This window comes from Hyla sarda, chromosome 5, assembly GCF_029499605.1.
Source record: "Hyla sarda isolate aHylSar1 chromosome 5, aHylSar1.hap1, whole genome shotgun sequence".
In the NCBI taxonomy this organism is placed as follows: domain Eukaryota; kingdom Metazoa; phylum Chordata; class Amphibia; order Anura; family Hylidae; genus Hyla; species Hyla sarda.
In genome coordinates this window covers 113,069,086-113,089,648 of record NC_079193.1, presented here as the reverse complement: position 1 = coordinate 113,089,648, position 20,563 = coordinate 113,069,086, and the positions used below count along the sequence as shown (strand labels likewise).

Sequence of the window (20,563 nt, the reverse complement as noted above, 5' to 3'; positions counted from 1 at the left end):
GGCGGGGACCATTATTACTGACCTAAAAAAAAGCCTGCCTGTTAACGCCTAGGTCCAGGAGCGCCATTTTTGATGCTCCGGGCCTGTTCAGGGCTTTTCCCAGCAACCCTGTGATGGTGGGTACCAGTGTAATAATTGGGGGTTAGTGCTAGCTGTAATTGGGGCTAACTCTAAGCCCTGGCTCAGTAATGGACTTGTCAGTAAGACAGCTTCCACTACTAAGCCTGTAAAGTGAAAAAACAAAGCACGTTTTAACAACTTTTATTCCAAAAAACACTTCCTAACAAGCCCTCGTTGACTATTTTATTAATATAAAAAAATTAACGCAGGTCATCCTTGTAGTCCACCGAATCCGAAGTAGTACTCTGCCATAAATGTACTAACCAATATTTTGTGTTTTTTCTTCTCATTTCAGATCCGTGTATGTGAATGCCCATAACTGGGAACCTTCAGCTGTTGCTAAACTTCAACCCCCTATCATTTCCAGACAACCTTTGGCTGTCTGGGAATGATGGGAGTTGTAATTTAACAGCTAAAGTACAACTCCTGTGATGGGAGTTTTTAATTAACAACACCTGGTGTTAAAATGGCTCCCTGGCCACCCGCCCACATCACCCACCTGCCCGCTAGCTGTTGAAACTATTACTCCCAGCATGTCCTCTCTGTAAGGGCATGCTGGGAGTTGTAGTTGCAACAGCTAGCAGGCAGGTGGGAGATGTGTGCGGTTGGCCGGGAGCAGTGCCAGCTGACTCACAGAAAGATGAAAGTACCGCACTGTAACTTAATAATCCCCACCCGTATTTCATGTGTGTGTGTGTGAGCAGACTGGCTCCGCTCCCCAGCCACCCGCCCCCATATACCGCCCACTATCTGTTGCTACTATGACTCCCAGCATGCACTTACGGTAAGGACATGCTGGGAGTTGTAGTAGCAACACCTAGGGGGCAGGCGGTAGATGCGGGTGGGTGGCTGGGGAGCACAGCTTTGCAAAAAAATTGGACATAAATCACAGTTGTGACTTTGTGCGACTTTTAAAAAAATTCTGTCTAAAGCAAATTTTGTAAGCCAGGTCTGACCTGGCTTTAAATTGCGACTTTTTGAAAGGGGTTTGCAACTTTTTTTTTTTTCGCTTACCTGCGACATTCGCACTTAATAAATTTCCGACCACTGCAAAGTGAAAACTGAAAGTTACTTAGGTAGGGCTATTTGCAACTTTATGGGGGAGATTTATCAAAAGCTGCACAAATAAAAAGTTGCCCATAGCAGCCAATCAGATTGCTTCTTTCATTTTGCAGAGGCCTTGTTAAAAATGAAAGAAGCAAGCTGATTGGATGCTATGGACAACAGGGCAACTTTTTCTCTGGACAGGTTTTGATAAATCTCCCCCTATGTGTACCCACATATGTCTCACAAAAATTTGCTCAGGCGCATTAGCGAATTTTTGTGTGACTTTTGTAAGCAAAAAAGAGCTCTATATCCTTTGATAAATGTCCCCCTATATCATTATAAGCTCTATATACCGCATACAATTTATACAGTTGCAGTCAATGGCAGTTAGCTAAGAGACAACAAATATCTTTTTCTTAGCTGATGGCTTTTTGCTAAATTCTCATTACTTATTTCCCTATCACTGGTACTATCTACCTATCTGCAAATGTATGTAGCTCTGAACATCATATAGAGCTGATAAATTAAATCCCTTTTAAAGAGATGTTTCTCTCCCCCATATCCCCAGATTATTCCATAAATGTATACTAAATTCGAATCCTACCTCTGAGTCCCTTGCAGTGGGGAAAAAAGTATTTAGTCAGCCACCAATTGCGCAAGTTCTCCCACTTAAAAAGATGATGCCTGTAATTTTCACCCTAGGTATACCTCAACAATGAGGCATAATGAGAAAAAAAATCCATAAAATCTTTCTGATTTTTAAAGAATTTATTTGCAAATTATGGTTGAAAATAAGTATTTGGTCAATAACAAAAGTTCATCTCAATACTTTTTTATATACCCTTTGTTGGCACTGACAGAGGTCAAATGTTTTCTGTAAGTTTTCACACACACTTGCTGGTATTTTGGCCTATTCCTCCATGCAGATTTCCTCTAGGGCAGTGATGTGTTGGGGCTGTCGCTGGGCAACAAAGACTTTCAACTCCCTCCAAAGGTTTTCTATGGGGTTGAGATCTGGAGACTGCCTAGGCCACTCCAGGACCTTGAAATGCTTCTTACGAAGCCACTCCTTTAGGCTGGGAGGCAGTTTACATCCAAACAGCAGCTCTGGGAGGCTATTCTGACATCTTGCAAACAAATCAAATAAGCTATCAAATAAGGGGTCCTATGTTAAAATGTAACGTGACCTGTTAAAATGTTTAAAAAGTTAAAATGTAGTTAAAGTTTGATTTGAAATACCTTTTGATTTCAGTAAATATGCTGCAAACGCAACTAATGACAATTTTCAGTTCTTTACAAACTATAAAGTATTTTGAAAGTTACTGTGTGTAATAATTTGGAACAGTGCATTGTAAAAAAATTTTTATGTTTAAACAAAAAATACTGCTATCATTAGGAGGTTTGTTCCATAAAATTTGAATTGTACTCTTAATAGTTGATAACATGAGCATTATGCTGACTGTTACTTACATCAATTGGGTTAATGAGAAAAATATAATTTGCATAATAATTTGGAACAGGGTTTATATTTAGCATGTTTCATCATTTAAAATTCAAATGAAATAAATGGCTTAAAGCTTTAAGGTATTCAAACTATTACCATAGCTGATCGGTGTGCTGCAATTCAGACCCTCACCAATCAGATTTCGATGGCCTGTCCTGAGGAAAACTACTTTTAACTTCTGACTTCCTAAATACCAGAAATACCAGAGATTTTTTTCTTGTTTAATCTTTTTTTTACTTTTGACTTATTTTTTTATTTATTTTTTTTATAGGGAAGCCCTCAAGAGCCTTATCACACCAATATGTCAGATGAATCAGAAGGAAGGTATAGGTTTTTTGGAAATAATTTTCTGCATTACTTAAAACTAGGGCTGCACAATTTGGGGAAATGTCATATTGCACTTATGGAGGGAAATATTGTGATTTTGATATGCAATATAATAAATAAAATGGTGGAATCCCCCATGTCATGCCCACTCCCAGTTTAATGTCCATCCCCTCGAATATTGTGCCAAAGCACAGGGTAAACATAAAAACCAGATGCTTAACTAGCCCCTGTCCCCCATAGATCTGCCACAGCTTTCATTCCCCTCTGGGTTCCTGGTGTCCTCTCTGTCCTCCTTCAGAGGCAGATTCCAGGATCTTTCTGCTCAACCAATCATTGGCCGAGACCGGACACTGCTGCAGCCAGTGATTGGTTGTGAAAAAAGGTCCTACAGAAAATTGGAATGTCATAGTCATACTGATACCAGAGATAATTTGTAGTAAACTACAAAAATCTTTATTAGAAATAGGACAATACAAATGAAGATAGCCCTCCCATAAAATAACCCACCCTTATAATACATACACCCCAACAAGCAAAACAGCAGGGGAACACCCCACAGGTATAAAGATGGTACAAAAAGTGCAAGCTAGAGTTATGCAATCATAGACTATAACATCAGCAATAATATAATCCAAAAATGTTGAATACCATACCTAGTTGCGACATGCTGATGCCCTGAGGGAATCCCCCTGCCACCTCGACACATGTTTCGGGAGCAGTCCCTTTCTCAAGAGGTACAGGGGAGTGTGAAACTGCCTGCCTTATGTATGCTATGCCATCCAATGGCACATGCCTCTGATTACTCACGCCATCCAGCTTCCGGATGGTGTCTCCGGCGGGCGTGCATCACATCTGGTGAAGCACTTGGCATGCAAGGAAAAGTAAACATACATGTAGTGGCAACTAGAGGGAGATTCAGCATATCGCATATGTTTTTCATTCATATGAATGGGACGCAACCTTTCACAATAAATAGTACGTATGGTCACATGATAATTCATATACCTAATTACATGCGGGTAATACTCAATTTTATATTATACATGATTATAAATAATAACTATTACAAAATCCAGGAGGTGACTGTATTTTGTATTCTTTCCCTCCATTTTCTACAAACTATTGTATTGCTTTTGCTTTAAAACTCACTACAAAAGAAATGTATTAAATAGACAATACACTGGATGTGGGTCATTTGAGAGCACAAAGAATATAAGAATTGCCATTGGCAGTAAATTAGGGTTCTTAATTGGGCACGGTCATTTGCAAAAATGTTTTATATAATGTAGATAATAACACTAAATTTATATTTGTAATATACTTTGGTTTAAAAATGTGTATATGTTTGGGTGACAACATGCGGTCTTGTCCCTGCAGCTATTGCCTATGTGTCTCGGCTGGGACAAAATACAGGAAGTGTGAACTGAGGACAAGCAGGGCTCTGTGCAGTGAGGCTCTGTGACACACCCCTTGCTCACACAGCAGGCTGATTGTGCAGGCTCTTGGCTTGTCAGAGCCCTGCTTGTCCTGCCCACCCCTTCTTCCGTTGGTCTCCTCATAGAAACACACAGACAATAGCTGCAAAACATTTTGTTCCCCAAAAATATACATATTTTTTTTACCAATATATATGACAAATATACCTAAATTATATAAACTGTTTTTGTCAATGACAGTGCCTCATTTAAGTATCCTTTTTAGTTGCATTTCCCGTTTCCCTTACTTATTTAATATATCTAATTTCTGTACTTCAAAGCCCACCGCTTCAAGATGACTTTCCTAGTAAACACTTGTCTCGGCCTTGGCGACCTTTTTCACATCAACATAGATCAACAATAAATAATCCTCCTCAATGGATAAAGCATGGTAAGATTACATAACGTTTGATTTAGTAAGCTCTTGGTAGGTAATGAAGAACAAACTTGAAGCCTCAAAGATGTATTTGTTATCCAAATGAACTCCATTTTGACCTTGAGGACACAGGAACTTTTTGTGTTTGTTTTTCCCTTCTCGCCTTCTAAGAGACAACTTTTATTTTTCCATCCCCAGAGCCATATGAGGGGTTGATTTTTGTGTGGCTAATTGTACACCCCCACACAAAATGACAGACTGTGTTTCTCTATCGGCTCCATGGGGGACACAGACCTTGGTATATGCTGTTATTGCTAGGAGACTTGACACTAAGGAAACCAAAAAAGTCATCTCCTCCCAGCAGGTTATACCCGCCTACAGAGCCTGAGGTAATCAGTTTTAGCTTAGTGTCTGCAGGAGATGGACACTGGTCTGGGGTTCTCCCCAGACCTGGTCTAACATTTTTTATTTTTCCAGATTAGGGACGTTTTAGTTTCTTATTCCCTTTTATTTTCCTTTTTTCAGGTGGGGACTCAGGAACATAGCGTTCACTGTTTCCCCATTTGCGATTGAGGGGGCACAGACATCGTGGATGTACTGTCAACCTCCTCTCTCAAACAGTCAGCACCTGAGGTTGTACCTCATGGGTCCGGGTCCCCCACTTTTCCCTGCTCGTCTCGCTTTTAAAGCCCGGCATGATGCAGGTGACTAAAGCTGGCTGAAGACTTCAATAGGGAAGTTCTTCAAACTAAGGTGAGTATTCTCCCCCCCCCCCCCCCTTTTTTCTTACAGGTTTTGGGGAGTTGCAACCTCTGGAGATCCCCTGTTTTAGTCCCACTCCTCTTTATTATCATCTAGAATCTGGATCTGCTCATCCTCCTCTCTTACTATCTAGGCAGGGGCTCCCTACCACTTTATTGGGGAACTGGGGGGCTGGTGGTCAGTGGTGTAGGACTGTCTCAGCACTCTGGGCGCCAGTGTTTTAACATTGGCAGTTCTGTCTTTTTCTTCAGCAGCCGCAGCTGCCGTCTCACTCACTATTTCTTCTGTGCTCTGGCCGCATCGTGTGCCGATGCGTTCGGAGCACGGTTTACTTTCACTTTCACAGCAGTAAGCTGCCGGCGGCGCTTTCGCCATTTCCACGCCTACATCATTCCTCTCCCGGCGGGGTTGACGCCCTATGAGTTCAGACGCGCGAACCACTACAGCCAATGGGAGCAGGCAGAGGAGCTTGTTACCAATTGGGGGCGCCCCAGTCTAACCCGGCCCCTCTCTTCTCATTGGTCCTGCTGCCCCTGCTTCTCTCTCTCTTTCTGAAGAACTTCTCACAGCAGGTGCCTGGTGGGGGACACGGACGCTGGTGAGACTGTTTTATTTATCCATGTCCGAGCCCAGAACTGTTCCTCCCTCTAAGCAGGTACCTGGGGCCCTGGTCACCTACTATTCTTGCAAGGGCTGCAACTCTCAAATGCTTGGGTCTGCTGAACCCACCTGTTCCGCCTGCACCACTGCACCTCCTGACCCCCCTGGTATTTCTACTCAGGATGCTCCCCCAGACCCAGTGGGCCCTGCTGCCCCTCCAATATGGGTGTCTTCCCTCTCTGACTTGGTGACTGGTGACTGCCTTGGGGAGGTCATCCTTACACCGTTCCTCAAGGGAGACTCGCTCTCCCTCACCCTATGTTAAACGCTCTCACAAGTGTAATAGGGGTCATTCCTCTGACTCCTCTCCGGAGTCTTTTACAGACGTAGGCGCTCCCCTCATTTGCATTGTCCCTCTGCTACGTCCTCCCGCAAGCGCCCCTCTTCTAGAGGACGCTCCCCGAGTCGCCATTCTGAGTCTCCAGAACGGCGCACCAGGTCAGTGTCTCCTTCTTCTAAGGCTGCCTCCACCTGTTCCCACTCTCCTGGAGAACTAGTTGATGAGGCTTCTGCCTCTGATTCAGAGGACCGCACAGACATGACTGACACTCATTGGTTTTGGCCATAAGAGACACCTTCCACCTAGAGGACCCAGGAACTTCGGACGATGTCCCAGAAGTTTCCTTTCATCGTGCCCGTCCGGCACCCAAGATGTTCAGCTCTAATGCTGAATTTCAAGCCTTACTGGAGTCTGCCTGGAGGCATCCTGACAAAAGGTTTCACGAAACAAAGAAGGTTCAAGCGCATTATCCCTTCGCTAAGGACCTCATTGCCCGGTGGACCTCACCTCCTACGGTGGACCCGCCAGTCTCCCGCTTATCTAAGGCTACTACCCTGCCTTTGCCCGATGCTGCTTCTTTTAAGGACCCAGCGGACAAAAGGGTTTGCTTTTGAAACTGCGGGTTCATCTATTCTCCCTGCTTTTGCCTCTACCTAGTGGCTCTCCGTAGATGCGCGTGGCTCAAAGCCTGGGATGCGAACGCAGCTTCCAAGAAATCTCACTGAGCTTCCATTTACTGGCACTCGGCCACGAGAGAAAAGCCACGGGAAGGAAGAGTTCATTACCTCAAAATAAGGCCCGCAGTACTACTTCCCGTCGCAAATCTTCCTCCTTTCGGTCCTTTTGGACCTTCGGGGGCACGAAGGGGGCCAGGCTGGTGCCTTCTCGGGACAAGAAGGCTCCCTCCTTCCAGACCCGCCCATCCGTAAACCCACCTCTGCCTAATGGGACGCCCCCACCCGCAGATTTTTCTCGGCAGGAGGTTGTTTGTTGCTCTTCCGAGACGTCTGGACCACGCATGTACAGGACTCCTGGGTCAGAGATGTGGTATCCAACGGTTACCGGATCGAGTTTGCCTTTCCAAAGGATCGTTTTTTCTTTTCTTGAGCCCCACAGTCTCCCTCTCTGGCAAAGGCCTTTCAGGGTGCGCTTCAGTCCCTCCTCATTCAGGGTGTCATTGTCCCGGTTCCTCCCAAGGAACGTTTTCAAGGTTTTATTCCAACCTTTGTAGTTCCCAAGAAAGGGGGTTCCGTACACCCCATCTTGGATCTAAAGCGCCTCAACCGGCATCTCCTCCTGCGCCACTTCCGCATGGAGTCTCTCCGTTCGGTCGTGGCGACCATGGATCAGGGGGAGTTTCTTTCCTCAGTGGACATCAGGGACGCCTACCTCCACGTTCCGATTTTTTCCGGGACACCAGTGGTTCCTCCGATTGCTGTCCCGGAGGGACATTTCCAGTTTGTGGCTCTCCCCTTTGGCCTGGCCACAGCTCCGAGGGTATTCACCAAGGTCCTTGCGCCGGTGATCAGCCTGCTACGGACGAGGGGGGTCTCAGTGATTCCTTACTTGGACGAACTTCTGATCAAGGCTCCGTCCAGAGACCAGAATCTAGAGTCTCACCTTCACTCTTCAGGCCCTTTCTCACTTCGGTTGGTTGGTCAATCGGGACAAGTCCAACCTATCCCCCACTCAGTCCTTGGTTTTTCTGGGACTTCAGTTCGACACCCAGTACGCCTGGCTGACCCTTCTGTCGGGGGTTCGTATACTCAGAAACCCCATGCATAAATGCAGAGGTGAAAGCTTCAGGGGTGCAGGAATACAGGCGCTGACCAAGAAGGGGACCAGTGAAGCCAGGTAGATATCAAACAGCTTTAATCCAATGCGTCGCGTTTCACCGCTTGCGCGGTGAAACCTGATTCCCGTTGTATTCCTGCACCCCTGAAGCTTTCACCTCTGCATTTCTGTTGATTCCAGGAAGGCTGCAGACCCAGTTCACTATACTACAAACGCAGATCCTTGTTGTGTGGGAATTTGCACAACCTGGCAGGGTGAGCCTTCATTTTTACCCTCCCTTCTCCCGCACCTGTGATCCCGTTGATTCTCCACAAGGGAGCACCTGTTCTTCTTTTGTTTTACAGATTCCCTTTTGCATGGAAGTCCTGGGTCGGATGGTGGCGGCCATGGAGGCCGTTCCCTTCGCTCAGTTTCATTTTCATCCCCTTCAACTGGCGATCCCGGTGGGACAGGTCTTCCTTGTCCTTCCATCGCAAGATTGTACTTCCTCGGACATCTCGCCGCTCCCTTCTGTGGTGGCTCCGCTCCCCCTTACTTCTTCAGGGGGGGCTCCTTCCTGCCACTCCATTGGCTTGTTGTCACGACGGATGCCAGCCTTTCGGGTTAGGGTGGTGTTTTCAGAGACTGGACAGTCCAGGGCCTTTGGTCTCCCAGAGAGACACTCTTCCCGATCAACATCTTGGAACTGAGGAACTATCTTTGCCTGTTACATTGGGAGATCCTTCTTCAGGGCCGCCTGGTTCGTGTCCAGTTCGACAACTCCACTGCGGTGGCGTACATCAATCGCCAGGGCGGCACTCGCAGCTTGGCAATGATGGCCGAAGTTTCCAAGATTCTTCTCTGGGCGGAACTCAGGGTTACAGCCATCTCGGGAATTCACATCCCAGGCGTAAACAATTGGGAAGCGGACTTCCTAAGCCAGTCCTATCCCGCCCCCGGCGAGTGGTCCCTTCATCCGGAGGTGTTTGCAGAGATCTGCGACCTCTGGGGAACTCCAGATGTGGACCTTTTTGCATCTCGCCACAATCAGAAGGTTCCCCTCTTTGTGCTGTAGTCCCGGGACCCCCGTGCTCTGGCCGCGGATGCACTGGTGATTCCTTGGTCGGGTTTCGCCCTACCCTATCTGTTCCCTCCTCTTCCTCTCCTTCCCAGGGTCCTGAGGAAACTCAAAGCAGTGGGCATTCCCGCCACTCTCGTTGCTCCAGATTGGCCTCGGAGGGCGTGGTACGCCGATGTCGTCCGGCTCCTGGACGACGTTCTGCTGCGCCTTCCGCTTCGTCCAGACCTTCTTTCTCAGGGTCCCCTGTGCCACCCCAATTTACCGTTGCTGCATTTGACGGTGTTGCTGCACCATGCTCAAGGCACGCAAGCCCTCTTCCGCGAAGATATACCACCGTACCTGGCGGTCTTATTTTCGTTGGTGTGAATCTCAATATCTTTCTCCAGTGGTGTCCTCCCTTCCCCGACTCCTTTCATTTTTTGCAGTCAGGGCTAGAACAGCAATTAGCTCTCAGCTCTTTAAAGGGTCAAGTTTCGGCCCTTTCCATTCTTTTCCAACGCCCTCTGGCATCTGATTCTCATGTTCGGACCTTTCCTCCAAGGAGTGGCCCACGCGGCTCCTCATTACAGGTCTCCTACTCCTCCTTGGGATCCGAATTTGGTCCTTGGCGTCCTACAGGGCGCGCCCTTTGAACCCCTCAGGTAGGTTTCCCTTCGTCTCCTTTCCTGAAAGGTGGCGTTCCTTATTGCAATTACCTCCATCAGACGTGTTTCGGAGTTGGCGGCTCTTTCTTGCCGCTCTCCCTTTCTAATTGTCCATCAGGACAAGGTTGTTTTTCGTCCGGTTCCTTCTTTTTTACCTAAGGTGGTTTCTGCCTTCCACCTCAATGAGGATATCGTCCTCCTGTCCTTTTGTGCCGCTCCATCTCATCCCGGGGAGCGTTTGCTTCATAAACTAGATGTGGTACAGGCGGTGCGTACCTACCTCTCTATTACGTCGTCTTTTCGTCAATGTGATTCCTTTTTTGTTCTTACGGACGGTCACCTTAAGGGTCTACCTGCTTCGAAGGCAACCATTTCGCGGTGGATCAGGTCTGCCATTTCAGAAGCTTACCTTTGCAGGGGGAAGACCCCTCCTTTTCAGGGTTTCAGCTCACTCCACGCGTTCTGTCGGAGCTTCCTGGGCTCTCCATAACAGGGCTTCAGCCTCTCTAGTCTGTAGGGCGGCTACCTGGTCATCCTTGCACACTTTTACTAAATTCTACCAGGTTCATACCTTTGCATCCGCGGATGCTAGTCTGGGCCGTAAGGTGTTGCAGGCAGCGGTGGCCCTGCCTGCCCCTTGATTGATTTCTGTGCCCACCCTAGGGATGGCTTTGGTACGTCCCAAGGTCTGTGTCCCCCAATGGAGCCGATAGAGAGAGAGTGATTTTTGTCTTACCGTAAAATACTTTTCTCGGAGGATCCATTGGGGGACACAGCTCCCGCTCTTTCTTTGGTGTTCCGCTTTTGGTTACCTGTCCGAGGGTGTGTTCAGTAAATTTTTTTTGTTCTGGTTACCTCGGATTGGTCTTGGTTTTCTGCCTCTCGGTCCTCTCCTACTGCTTGGGGACTAAACTGATTACCTCAGGCTCTGTGGCGGGTATATCCTGCTGGGAGGAGCCGACTTTTTTGGTTTCCTTAGTGTCAAGTCTCCTAGCAACAACAGCATATACCAAGGTTTGTGTCCCCCAATGGATGCTCCGAGAAAAGGATTTTACGGTAAGACAAAAATAACTTTTTTTCCATTTGACCCAACAAATAATTTATATTTTTCTTATTGTTAGGTTGCCATTAAAGTTAAACTTACCTTGTACTCCAGGTTTTATTTGCCCATATCATGTACGCTTACCATCTCTAGGCCTACAGAACATCTGTTTTATTCCAGCACAGCTGCATGCATGTTTCACTGGGTCATGTGATCAACAAGTCTGACCCACAGAAAATTACAGTGCTTAACCCCTTAACGTCACAAGACGTATATTTACATCCTGCGCCAGCTCCCCGCATCATTTCGGGTCGGTCCTGGCGGCTAACGATAGCAAGGACTAGTGGCTAACACCGGACTTCACCGATCGCCGTGATGCCCGGTATTAACCCTTCAGACGCGGCGAGCAAAGTTGATCGCCGCATCTAAAGTGAAAGTAAAACCTTCCTGGCAGCTCAGTTAGGCTAATCGGGACCACTGTAGTGAAACCGCGGTGTTCCGATCCGCTGTTACGACATGAGGGTCCCTACCTGCCTCCTCTTTGTTTGATAATCGATTCACTGCTCTGTGCCTGAGATCCAGGCAGGAGCAGTAGAGCGCTGATAACACTGATCAATGCAATGCTATAGCATTGATCAGTGTCTGCAATCAATGTACTGCATGTTAAAAAAGTGTTAAAAATAATAATAATAAATTGTTAATAAATGTGATTTTAACACCTTCCCTAATAAAAGTTTGAATTGTCCCCCTTTTCCCACTTAAGAAAAAACTATGTAAATAAAAATAAATATAAACATATGTGGTTTTGTCGTGTGCGTGAATGTCCGAACTATAAAAGTATATTGTTAATTAAACCGCAGGGTCAATTGTGTACACATAAAAAAAAAAAAATAGCGTATTTTTGGTCACTCTTTATATATTAAAATTTTTTATAAATCAAAAGAAAAAATGGTACTGATAAAAACTTCAGATCACGGGGCCAAGAAATTAGCCCTCATACATCCATGTATGCGGAAAATTAAAAAAAGTTATAGGGGTCAGAATAGGACCTTTTTTTTAAACGTAATCATTTTTGTGCTTGTATTTATGATTTCCACAAGTAAAACAAAATCAAACCTATATAAGTAGGGTATCATTTTAATTGTATGGACTCTACAGAATAAAGATAAGGTGTCATTTTTACTGAAAGAAACGGTAAAGCCCCCAAAAGTTACAAAATGTTTTTGTTTTTTCAATTTTGTCCCACAAATATTTTTTTTTCCAGTTTTGCCATAGATTTTTGGGTAAAATGACTGATGTCATTACAAAGTAGACTTGGTGCTGCAAAATTGAAAGGGTTATGGTTTTTAAAAGTAGGAAAAAACGAAAGTGGAAAAACCCTGAGTCCTTAAGGGGTTAATGTGTCAGAGGAATTGGTCAGTCCTTGGTCAGCTGATTTCTTATGACCTACGGGTTGACCTCCACCTATGAGATCTCTCCTGATAGCATACAGTCCTCACCCCTCTCCTCCCAGCTCTATCTGTATACTGCTGTTGCTCTTTATGGGATCAGCAGAAATAGTAGTTTGTATACTTCCCCTGAGGCTGTGTCTCACATTTTTTTGCAGTGCTTTAATGATCTTCCCAAAATTTCTGCAAAATTTCTGCTATTTGAAAGCAATTTTGCAAAGCACATTATCACATTGGAAAAGTGCAGCAAAAAGACCGAAAATGCAGTAAAAATTTAACATGTGAACACAGACTTTAGACTTCAAATCTGTATTAAAACCTCAATTGTGATTATAGTTCAAATCGCTTTTGCCTTTAGGAAATTAGGAAATTGTTTCACTGATGAAATTGCAATCAGTATGGCTGCAAACGCATGTATGCCACATCAGCTAAAACAGGTAAGTACAAGGCATACACAAGAACATCAACAGTATTCTCTAATAGTCTGTGCGGCACTGTGTAAGCAAAAAAAAGTGCTTATTTATGTAAAGTTATGGTTCTTATGAAGGAAGATAAATGTAAAAAAAAATAAAAAATAAAAAAAAAATGCACAAATGCCGATTTTTATTTATTTATTTTTGTTATATATCAGAAAATAAATAAATGTGATTAAAAAAATAAATATGGAAACAATACAAACTATAGATATGGCACAAAAAAATTAGTCCTCACACAGCCCCATGTACAGAAATGTAATGTTATAGGGGTCAGAGCATGGCGATTTTAAGCATACTGATTTTGTTTAAAAAAAAAAAAATATAATAATAATTTTCATGAAAAAAAAAATCAGTATAAGGAGAAGTTCACACTGCCGGTTGTCTCCGGCAGTGTGAAGCACGTTATTTTAGGATTGAGAAAAGCCGAAGAAAAATAGTGCTTGCAGTCTTTTTCTCCGGCTTTTCTCTCCGAAAATAATGGCGCCAGATGGACCCCATTGACGATAATGGGGTCCAACGGGGCCCGTTATTGGAAGTTATGACCCATCAAAATTATGGCTGTCAAACTGCAAAAAAAGGGAGTTTGACGGTCAAATTTGACGGGGCAGTGTGAAAGGGGCCTAAATTGATTAGTGTTGTATTGTTTTAATCATTTTTACCCACAGAATAGATCATTCTTAATTTTACCAAGTGAACTACTTAAAAATTGTGGTTTCATTCTTAATCCCCCCCCCCCACTAATAGTTTTTTGTTGCGCTGTACAGTTTAGAGGAAAATAAAAGGTGTCATTACAAAGTACAATTGGCAGTCAAAAAAACAAGTCCTCATATGGGTCTGTAGATGGAAAAATAAAAAATGCAAGAATAAAAATTGTCTGTGTCTTTAAGGGGTAAAAGACGGTAACATCAACAGTGCTGATGTACCAGTGCAGTATCATCCGTACTATATCTGTGTTGAGGATCATTATTACAGACGTTTACCAATACTTTCATGTTGAACTGTGCTTACACTTTTTTTTGTGATGTATTATTTTTAGATTTCCACTTCAATAGGATAGACACCTCTCCACCAGAAGTAGCAGCTCCAGGGAGCTGGGAGAAATGGAGACATGAAAAACCTAGTGTAAGTACTGTGGCCGATATTTATCATTGTCTTTAGACTGTTTTTGTGTCTACATGAGGCGCAAGAAGGGTTTATTTGCGCCTTTTTCTCTATCGGCTCCATTGTGGGACACAGACCGTGGGTGTATGCTGCTGTCTCTAGGAGGTATGACACTATGGCAACAAAGAAGTCTGCTCCTCCCAGCAGGAAATACCCGCCTCCAGGCCCTGAGGTAATCAGTTTTAAGCTTGGTGTCTAAGGAGGTGGACATAGTCTGGGGTTCTCTCCAGACCAGGTCTTATGTTTTATTATTTTCCTAGATTTAGGGATGTGTTAGATTTTTTATTCCATTTTCTTTCCTGTTTTCAGGTGGGGACTCAGGAACTGCGGCTCACTGTTTCCCCATTGCGAGTAAGGGGGCACAGACATTGCGTATATGCGCTGTTCACCCTCCCTCGCCAATGGTCAGCGCCTGGGTTTGTACCTCATGGGTCCGGGTCTCCCTGCTTGCCTTGCTCACACATGGTAGCCCGGCATGATGCAGGTGATGAAAGCTGGCTGAAGACTTCATAGGAAGACTTCATGAGGTAAGTTCTTCTGACTGAGGTGAGTATATTTCCCTTTCTCCTTAGGTGCAGATTTGCAACATCTGGAGACCCTCAGTTTTTGGCCCACCTTTCTCATGGGTCTAATGGGGCTGGCATGGACAGGGGGTCCTTTATTAAAAACTGGGGTGAGCAATGGCAGTTTGAATGGGGCATAACTTTCTACACTTTATTTTTATATGTATGTATGTATGTGTGGGTGGGTAGAACGACTGTGTGTTTTTTACATTGAAGCAGCTGACAGCCGCGGCGTTCTTTCACTTTCGGCAGCGGCTGCTGCCGGTGGCATCTAGTCTGCTCAATTCCCTGCGAGCATTCGCAGGTGCGCTCGGGGCAAGGAGCGGGCGCCATTGCGGGACTTCTTGTTAATACTTCGGCGGCCCTGTGCGCTTTAGCTTCGCCCACCCAGGGCCACCGAAGCTTCTCTGGGCGCGAACTGTCCACCAATCAGCGCTGTGCGTGCGATTATGGTGGCAGGGGCCAATCAGCGGTGCCCTCTGCTCCTAACACGCCCCTCCCTTGCTATTGGCCGGCATTTCTCTTCTCTGACAGCCTGGAGACCACCACGGGTTCGAGTCCCTGGGTGGGACAGAATGTTGGTGTTGTGGTTTAATTTTTAAAATAGGTCCATTGGGGTCTATGAGGATCTCAAGGCATGTGAAACAGTAAGATAAGCAGACTGTATCAACAACTCGGTGAAATGGAACACAGTCTTGGGTGAGAGAGGCCAAGAACGGCCTCCCTCTAAACAGTTAACTGGAGTGTTAGCCACTCCTTTACTCAGTTAATACTGTAACTCTAAACTGTCTGCTGGTTCTGCTTAACCACTTGTTCTGCCTGCTCCACTGCTCCCCTCGACCCCCCTGCTACTCTACCCCGGTTGTTCTCCCAGACCCGGTGTGTTCGGCCGCCCCTCCAGCCTGGTTCTCTCCCTCTCCCAGTCTATATCCGACTTGGCTCAGGACTCCCGTTATGTGGGACTGCCTTGGAGGGCCCTCCCTACACCGGCCCTCCGGAGGGTCCCGCTCTCCCCCTATTCTGACGCTCTTGCAGCATCATAGGGGTATGTCATCTGACTCATCCCCCGAGTCTTATGGCAGGCACAGGCGCTCCCCTCGCAGGCATCACCCCGTAACTCCGACCTGTAGCAAGCGTCGCTCCTCTAGAGAATGCTCCCAGGGTCGCCGTCCTGGCTCTCCAGACCCGCGTACCAGGTCCATCTCTCTCTCTCGATCTTCCAGGGCCGCCTCACATGTTCCCATTCATCTGGAGAACTTTTGGAAGAAGTTTCTGATTCGGCCTCCAACTCAGAGGACCGCACGGATGTGCCTAATGTGGTGTACTCATTGGTTGCGGCCATAAGAGACACATTCCAGCTAAAGGACCCAGGAACTTCGGACGTGGTCCAGAAGTTTCCTTTCATCGTGTCTGACCTCTTCCAGGGCTGCCTCACCTCGTTCCCATTCACCTGGAAAACTTTTGGATGAGGTTTCTGATTCGGCCTCCGACTCAGAGGACCGCACGGATGTGCCTGATGTGGTGTACTCAGTGGTTGCGGCCATAAGAGACACCTTCCATCTAAAGGACCCAGGAACTTCGGACGTGGCTCCAGAAGTCTCCTTTCTTTGTGCCCGACCAGCACTCAAGACTTTCAGCTCTCACGCTGTATTTTACGCCCTGCGGGTATCCGCCTGAAGTCACCCTGACAAGAAGTTTCAGGAAACGAAGAAGGTTCAAGCGCGGTATTCCTTCGCCAAGGACCTCATTGCTTGGTGGACCTACTCTCCAACTGTGGATCCGACGGTCTCCCTCCTCTCTAAGGTGCCTACCTGGCCGTTGGCTGATGCAGCTGCCTTCAAGAATCTAGCGGACATGAAGGTGGATATTTTGCCAATCTCAAACCTTGAGGCAGCAGGTTCTTCCTGCTTTTGCCTCTGCCTGGGTGTCAAAGGCCAGGGTATTCTTCAAGATCCCGCCGGAGGATTTATTTAATCTAGCTCTCCGATGCTCTGCTGCCAGAGATTTTTCTGTGTTCTGCTTCCATGTGCAGCCACTGTGCTGCCTTTACCACAAGCTACCTGGTATCCACCATCCCTTCATGTGGCTTTAAGCCTGGAATGCGGACGCCACCTTCAGGAAGTGAGGCGACGGGCGGAAAAAGTTATTTATTACCTCTGGTAAGACTCACAGAACCGCTTTCCGTCGTAAGTTCTCCTTCCGGTTCTGGGGACCTTTGGTACCAACTAAGGGTGCAGCCAGGCGCCTTCATGGGAAGAGGGCTCCTCTTTCCGATCCCATTCCTCCCGGAGGTCGGCTATCCATTCCAGCCGTTTGGCGGCCCCATCAGGTACCCTGAAGGGTAGCCGCCGACCTCTCTCGGGTGGTTGGTCGCCTCTTACCCTCTGAGGTGCCTGGACATGCAGCTTCAGGCGAACGTTTTCGAGGTTTATTCCAACCTCTCTGTGGTTTCCAAGAAAGGCGTTTCTGTTCGCCCAGTCTTGGTTCTCGAGTATCTCAGCCAGCATCTTGCGTTCCCATCCCGAATGGAGTCTCTCCGTTCGGTGCTGGCGTCCATGGTTCAAGGGGAGTTTTTGTTCCTCGGTGGACATCAAGGATGCCTGCCTCCACTTCTCATTGTTTCCTGGTCATCAGCGGTACCTCCGCTCTGCAGTTCCGGACGGTCATTTTCTATTGTGGCTATGTGGTACCTCATACTCTTGAAAATGCTAGGTCCGACTAGCGAAACGTTGAGACAGAGGAGGAAGTTTTAGCTCATTCCCCGTACTTACAATATGGATGGATCACGGAGCGCTGTGACACTATGTCTGTAGACGGTGTCAGAGCAGAGTGCTGCAAACAGAGCCCCGTGATCGGCTTCATCCCCGCATAGCATGCGATAAAAACTTTTACAAATAGAGTCTGTAATTTTAAAGCACACACTGCCACCTAGTGGTAATTTTGAGCACAAAAAAAATTATTTAGAAATGTATTAAAAGTTAAGTTTTAGACCACAGAGGGTCTCTATTCAGGGTTTCCCTGAGGGGATATATATCCCCAAGGTTGTTGTTTATAATTAAGTGCCCGTAGACCCTCTAGGGGGTATTTGTTAAGTTATTTGGTGGTCGGGCTTTGCCCTACCTTATCTGTTTCCTCCCTTTCTTCTCTTTTCGGGGTCTTGAGGAAACTCTCAGTGGGACGTTTCCTCCATTCTAGTGGCCCAGCCTGGGCCCCCGGCGGGCATGGTACGACGTCATGGTCAGGCTCCTGAACGACTTAACGTTGCGCCTTCCCTATCGTCCAGACCTCCTATCTCAGGTCTCCTGTGCCACCCCTGTTACCGTCTCTGCTTTGACGGCGTGGCGGTCGAGACCGCAGTTTTGAGAGCTGCGGTTTCTCTTCCCAAGTCTTCGCACCATGCTCAAGGCTCTCAAGTCCTCCTCGGCAAAAATTTACCACCGTACCTGGCGGTCTTATTTTAGTTGGTGTGAAGCTCAGGTCATGTGTCCTGTTACCTTTTTGGTTTTCCGTCTTCTCTCTTTCTTGCAGTCGGGATTGGAACTGGCGTTGTCTCTCAGTTCCCTTAAGGGTCAGGTTTCGGCCCTTTCAATTCTTTTCCAGCGTCCTCTGGCATCTAATTCTCATGTCCAGGCCTTCCTTCAAGGAGTGGCACATGCTGCCCTTCCTTATCGGTCACCTTCTCCCCCTTGGGACTTGAATCTGGTTCTGGGGGTACTCCAAGGTGAACCTTTTGAATCCCTTGGGGAGGTGTCCCTGCGCCTCCTTTCTTGGAAAGTGGCGTTTTCTTGTTGTTATCTCCTCCATTCGGAGAGTGTCTGAATTGGCAGCTCTCTCCTGCCGTTCTCCGTTTCTGGTGCTTCACCAGGACAAGGTTGTCTTCCGGCCAGATCCTTCCTTTTTGCCTAAGGTTGTTTCAGCCTTTCATCTCAATGAGGACATTGTTCGTCCGTCCTTTTGTCCCGCTCCTTCTCCTTCTAGGGAGCATTTACTCCACAAACTGGATATGGTTTGGCCTGTTAGGTATTAACTATCTCTTCTTTGTTTCGTCAGTGCGATTCCTTTTTAGTCCTTACGGAAGGTCGTCGTAAGGGACAACTTGCTTCCAAGGCTACCACTTCTCGGTGGATCCGGTCTTCCATTTCGGAAGCCTATCGCTGTAGGGGGAAGATTCCTCCCTTCAGGGCTGTGGCTCATTTCTGTTGGGGCATCCTGGGCTCTCCAGAACAAAGCCTCCGCCTTGCAGATTTGCAAGGCAGCTACTTGGTCGTCTTTGCACACTTTCTCGAGGATCTACCGGGTTCATACCTTCGCATCGGCTGATGCTAGTCTGGGCCGTAAACTGCTGCAGGCGGCAGTGGAACTGCCTTCTGCCTGACTATCTGCCCACCCAAGGGACGGCTTTGGTACGTCCCACGGTCTGTGTCCCCCAATGGAGCCGATAGACAAAAGGAGATTTTTTAACACTTACCGTAAAATCTCTTTCTCAAAGGATCCATTGGGGACACAGCTCCCGCCCTTTTGGGTTTCTCTTTGGTTCTCTGTCCGAGGGTGTGTTCAGTTATATCTTTTCTTCTGGTTCTCGGACAGTTCGTGTTTTTTCCTTGACCTGTTGGTCCTCTCCTATTGCTCTGGTACTAAAACTGATTACCTCAGGGCCTGGAGGCGGGTATATCCTGCTGGGAGGAGCTGACTTCTTTGTTGCCATAGTGTCATACCTCCTAGAGACAGCAGCATACACCCACGGTCTGTGTCCCCCAATCGATCCTTCGAGAAAGAGAGTTTACTGTGTGTTAAATCTCCTTTTTGCGCCTTTTTGTTTACACATTTCTGCTGATTTTGTGTTGCAATCCACTGATTTTGGCAATACACATGATATAGAAGGGATTTATGAACTGCGCCTTTTGTAAAAAGGCGCAAAGCCACTGAAAAGTGTCTAAAACTACACCATCCCAGACCTGGCGTAGCTTTTTAGTGTATGTGACGAGAGAAATTTTAGAAAAGGTTTACCTGCACAAAATTTATCAAATGCTTGGTGAACATTTAATAAATCCGGTGTTCCTACACATTATCAGCACACAAAAAAAGGTGTAAAAAAAATGCTTCACTTACACCTACAATCATAAATGTGGGGGCCTGTGTGTATAAAAGTTTGAAGGGGTCACTGCAGTTTGCCTGCACAGCTTGTGAAAGAGTAAGGCTACTTTGACACTGAGCATTCATCTATTATTAAACATTCGTTAAATAATAATAACGGATGAAATAACGGGTGCTAACAGCTAAATAACGTCTGTCAAAATAACGGGCATATTAATCCGTTAAGACCTGTTATAACATCTGTCATGTACAGCCGTTTTAACACCTCTGCCTACAGACTCCCATAGCCGGGACTACTACTACTACTACTACTACTACTACTACCCCCCCCCCCCCCCCCCCCCATCATGGAACAGACTTGTTACCATAATGGGAGTAGTAGTTCCCCAGCTGCGGTAGTCTGCCGGCGGCTGGGAGGCAACATTGGTGTTTGTACTACTACCCCCATCATGGAACAAACTGTTCCATGATGGGGTTTGTAGAACAGGGGCTGAGGGAATGATCGCACTGGGTCTCACTTCTGAGACCCGATGCGATTAGAAGTTATTAAATGGGAGCGGGCGGCATGCTGCTCTTCCCTGTGATGTACGATGTATTTTACTTTCATTTTTAAATTCCTCGCAGGGAGCTCTGAATGGCCAGTACTGAGGAGTAATTCAGGGCTCCCGGCGGGGCTTTAAGTTTCTTCAGTGCGACCCCTTAAGTTTATTCATTTTATTGCCCCATGTGT

At 46.5% G+C, this 20,563-nt stretch overlaps 1 protein-coding gene across 2 annotated transcripts in view; it reads left to right on the top strand.

Moving 5' to 3' along the window:
- Positions 1-20,563, top strand: part of TOPAZ1 (testis and ovary specific TOPAZ 1) — a 326,337-nt gene that overhangs the window by 31,768 nt on the left and 274,006 nt on the right. For both annotated transcript variants that reach the window (XM_056520122.1, XM_056520121.1), the window contains exons 5-7: positions 2,943-2,995; positions 4,755-4,864; positions 14,052-14,137. In XM_056520122.1, the coding sequence (XP_056376097.1) occupies positions 2,943-2,995; positions 4,755-4,864; positions 14,052-14,137 (249 nt within the window). The remainder of the gene's footprint in view (positions 1-2,942; positions 2,996-4,754; positions 4,865-14,051; positions 14,138-20,563) is intronic.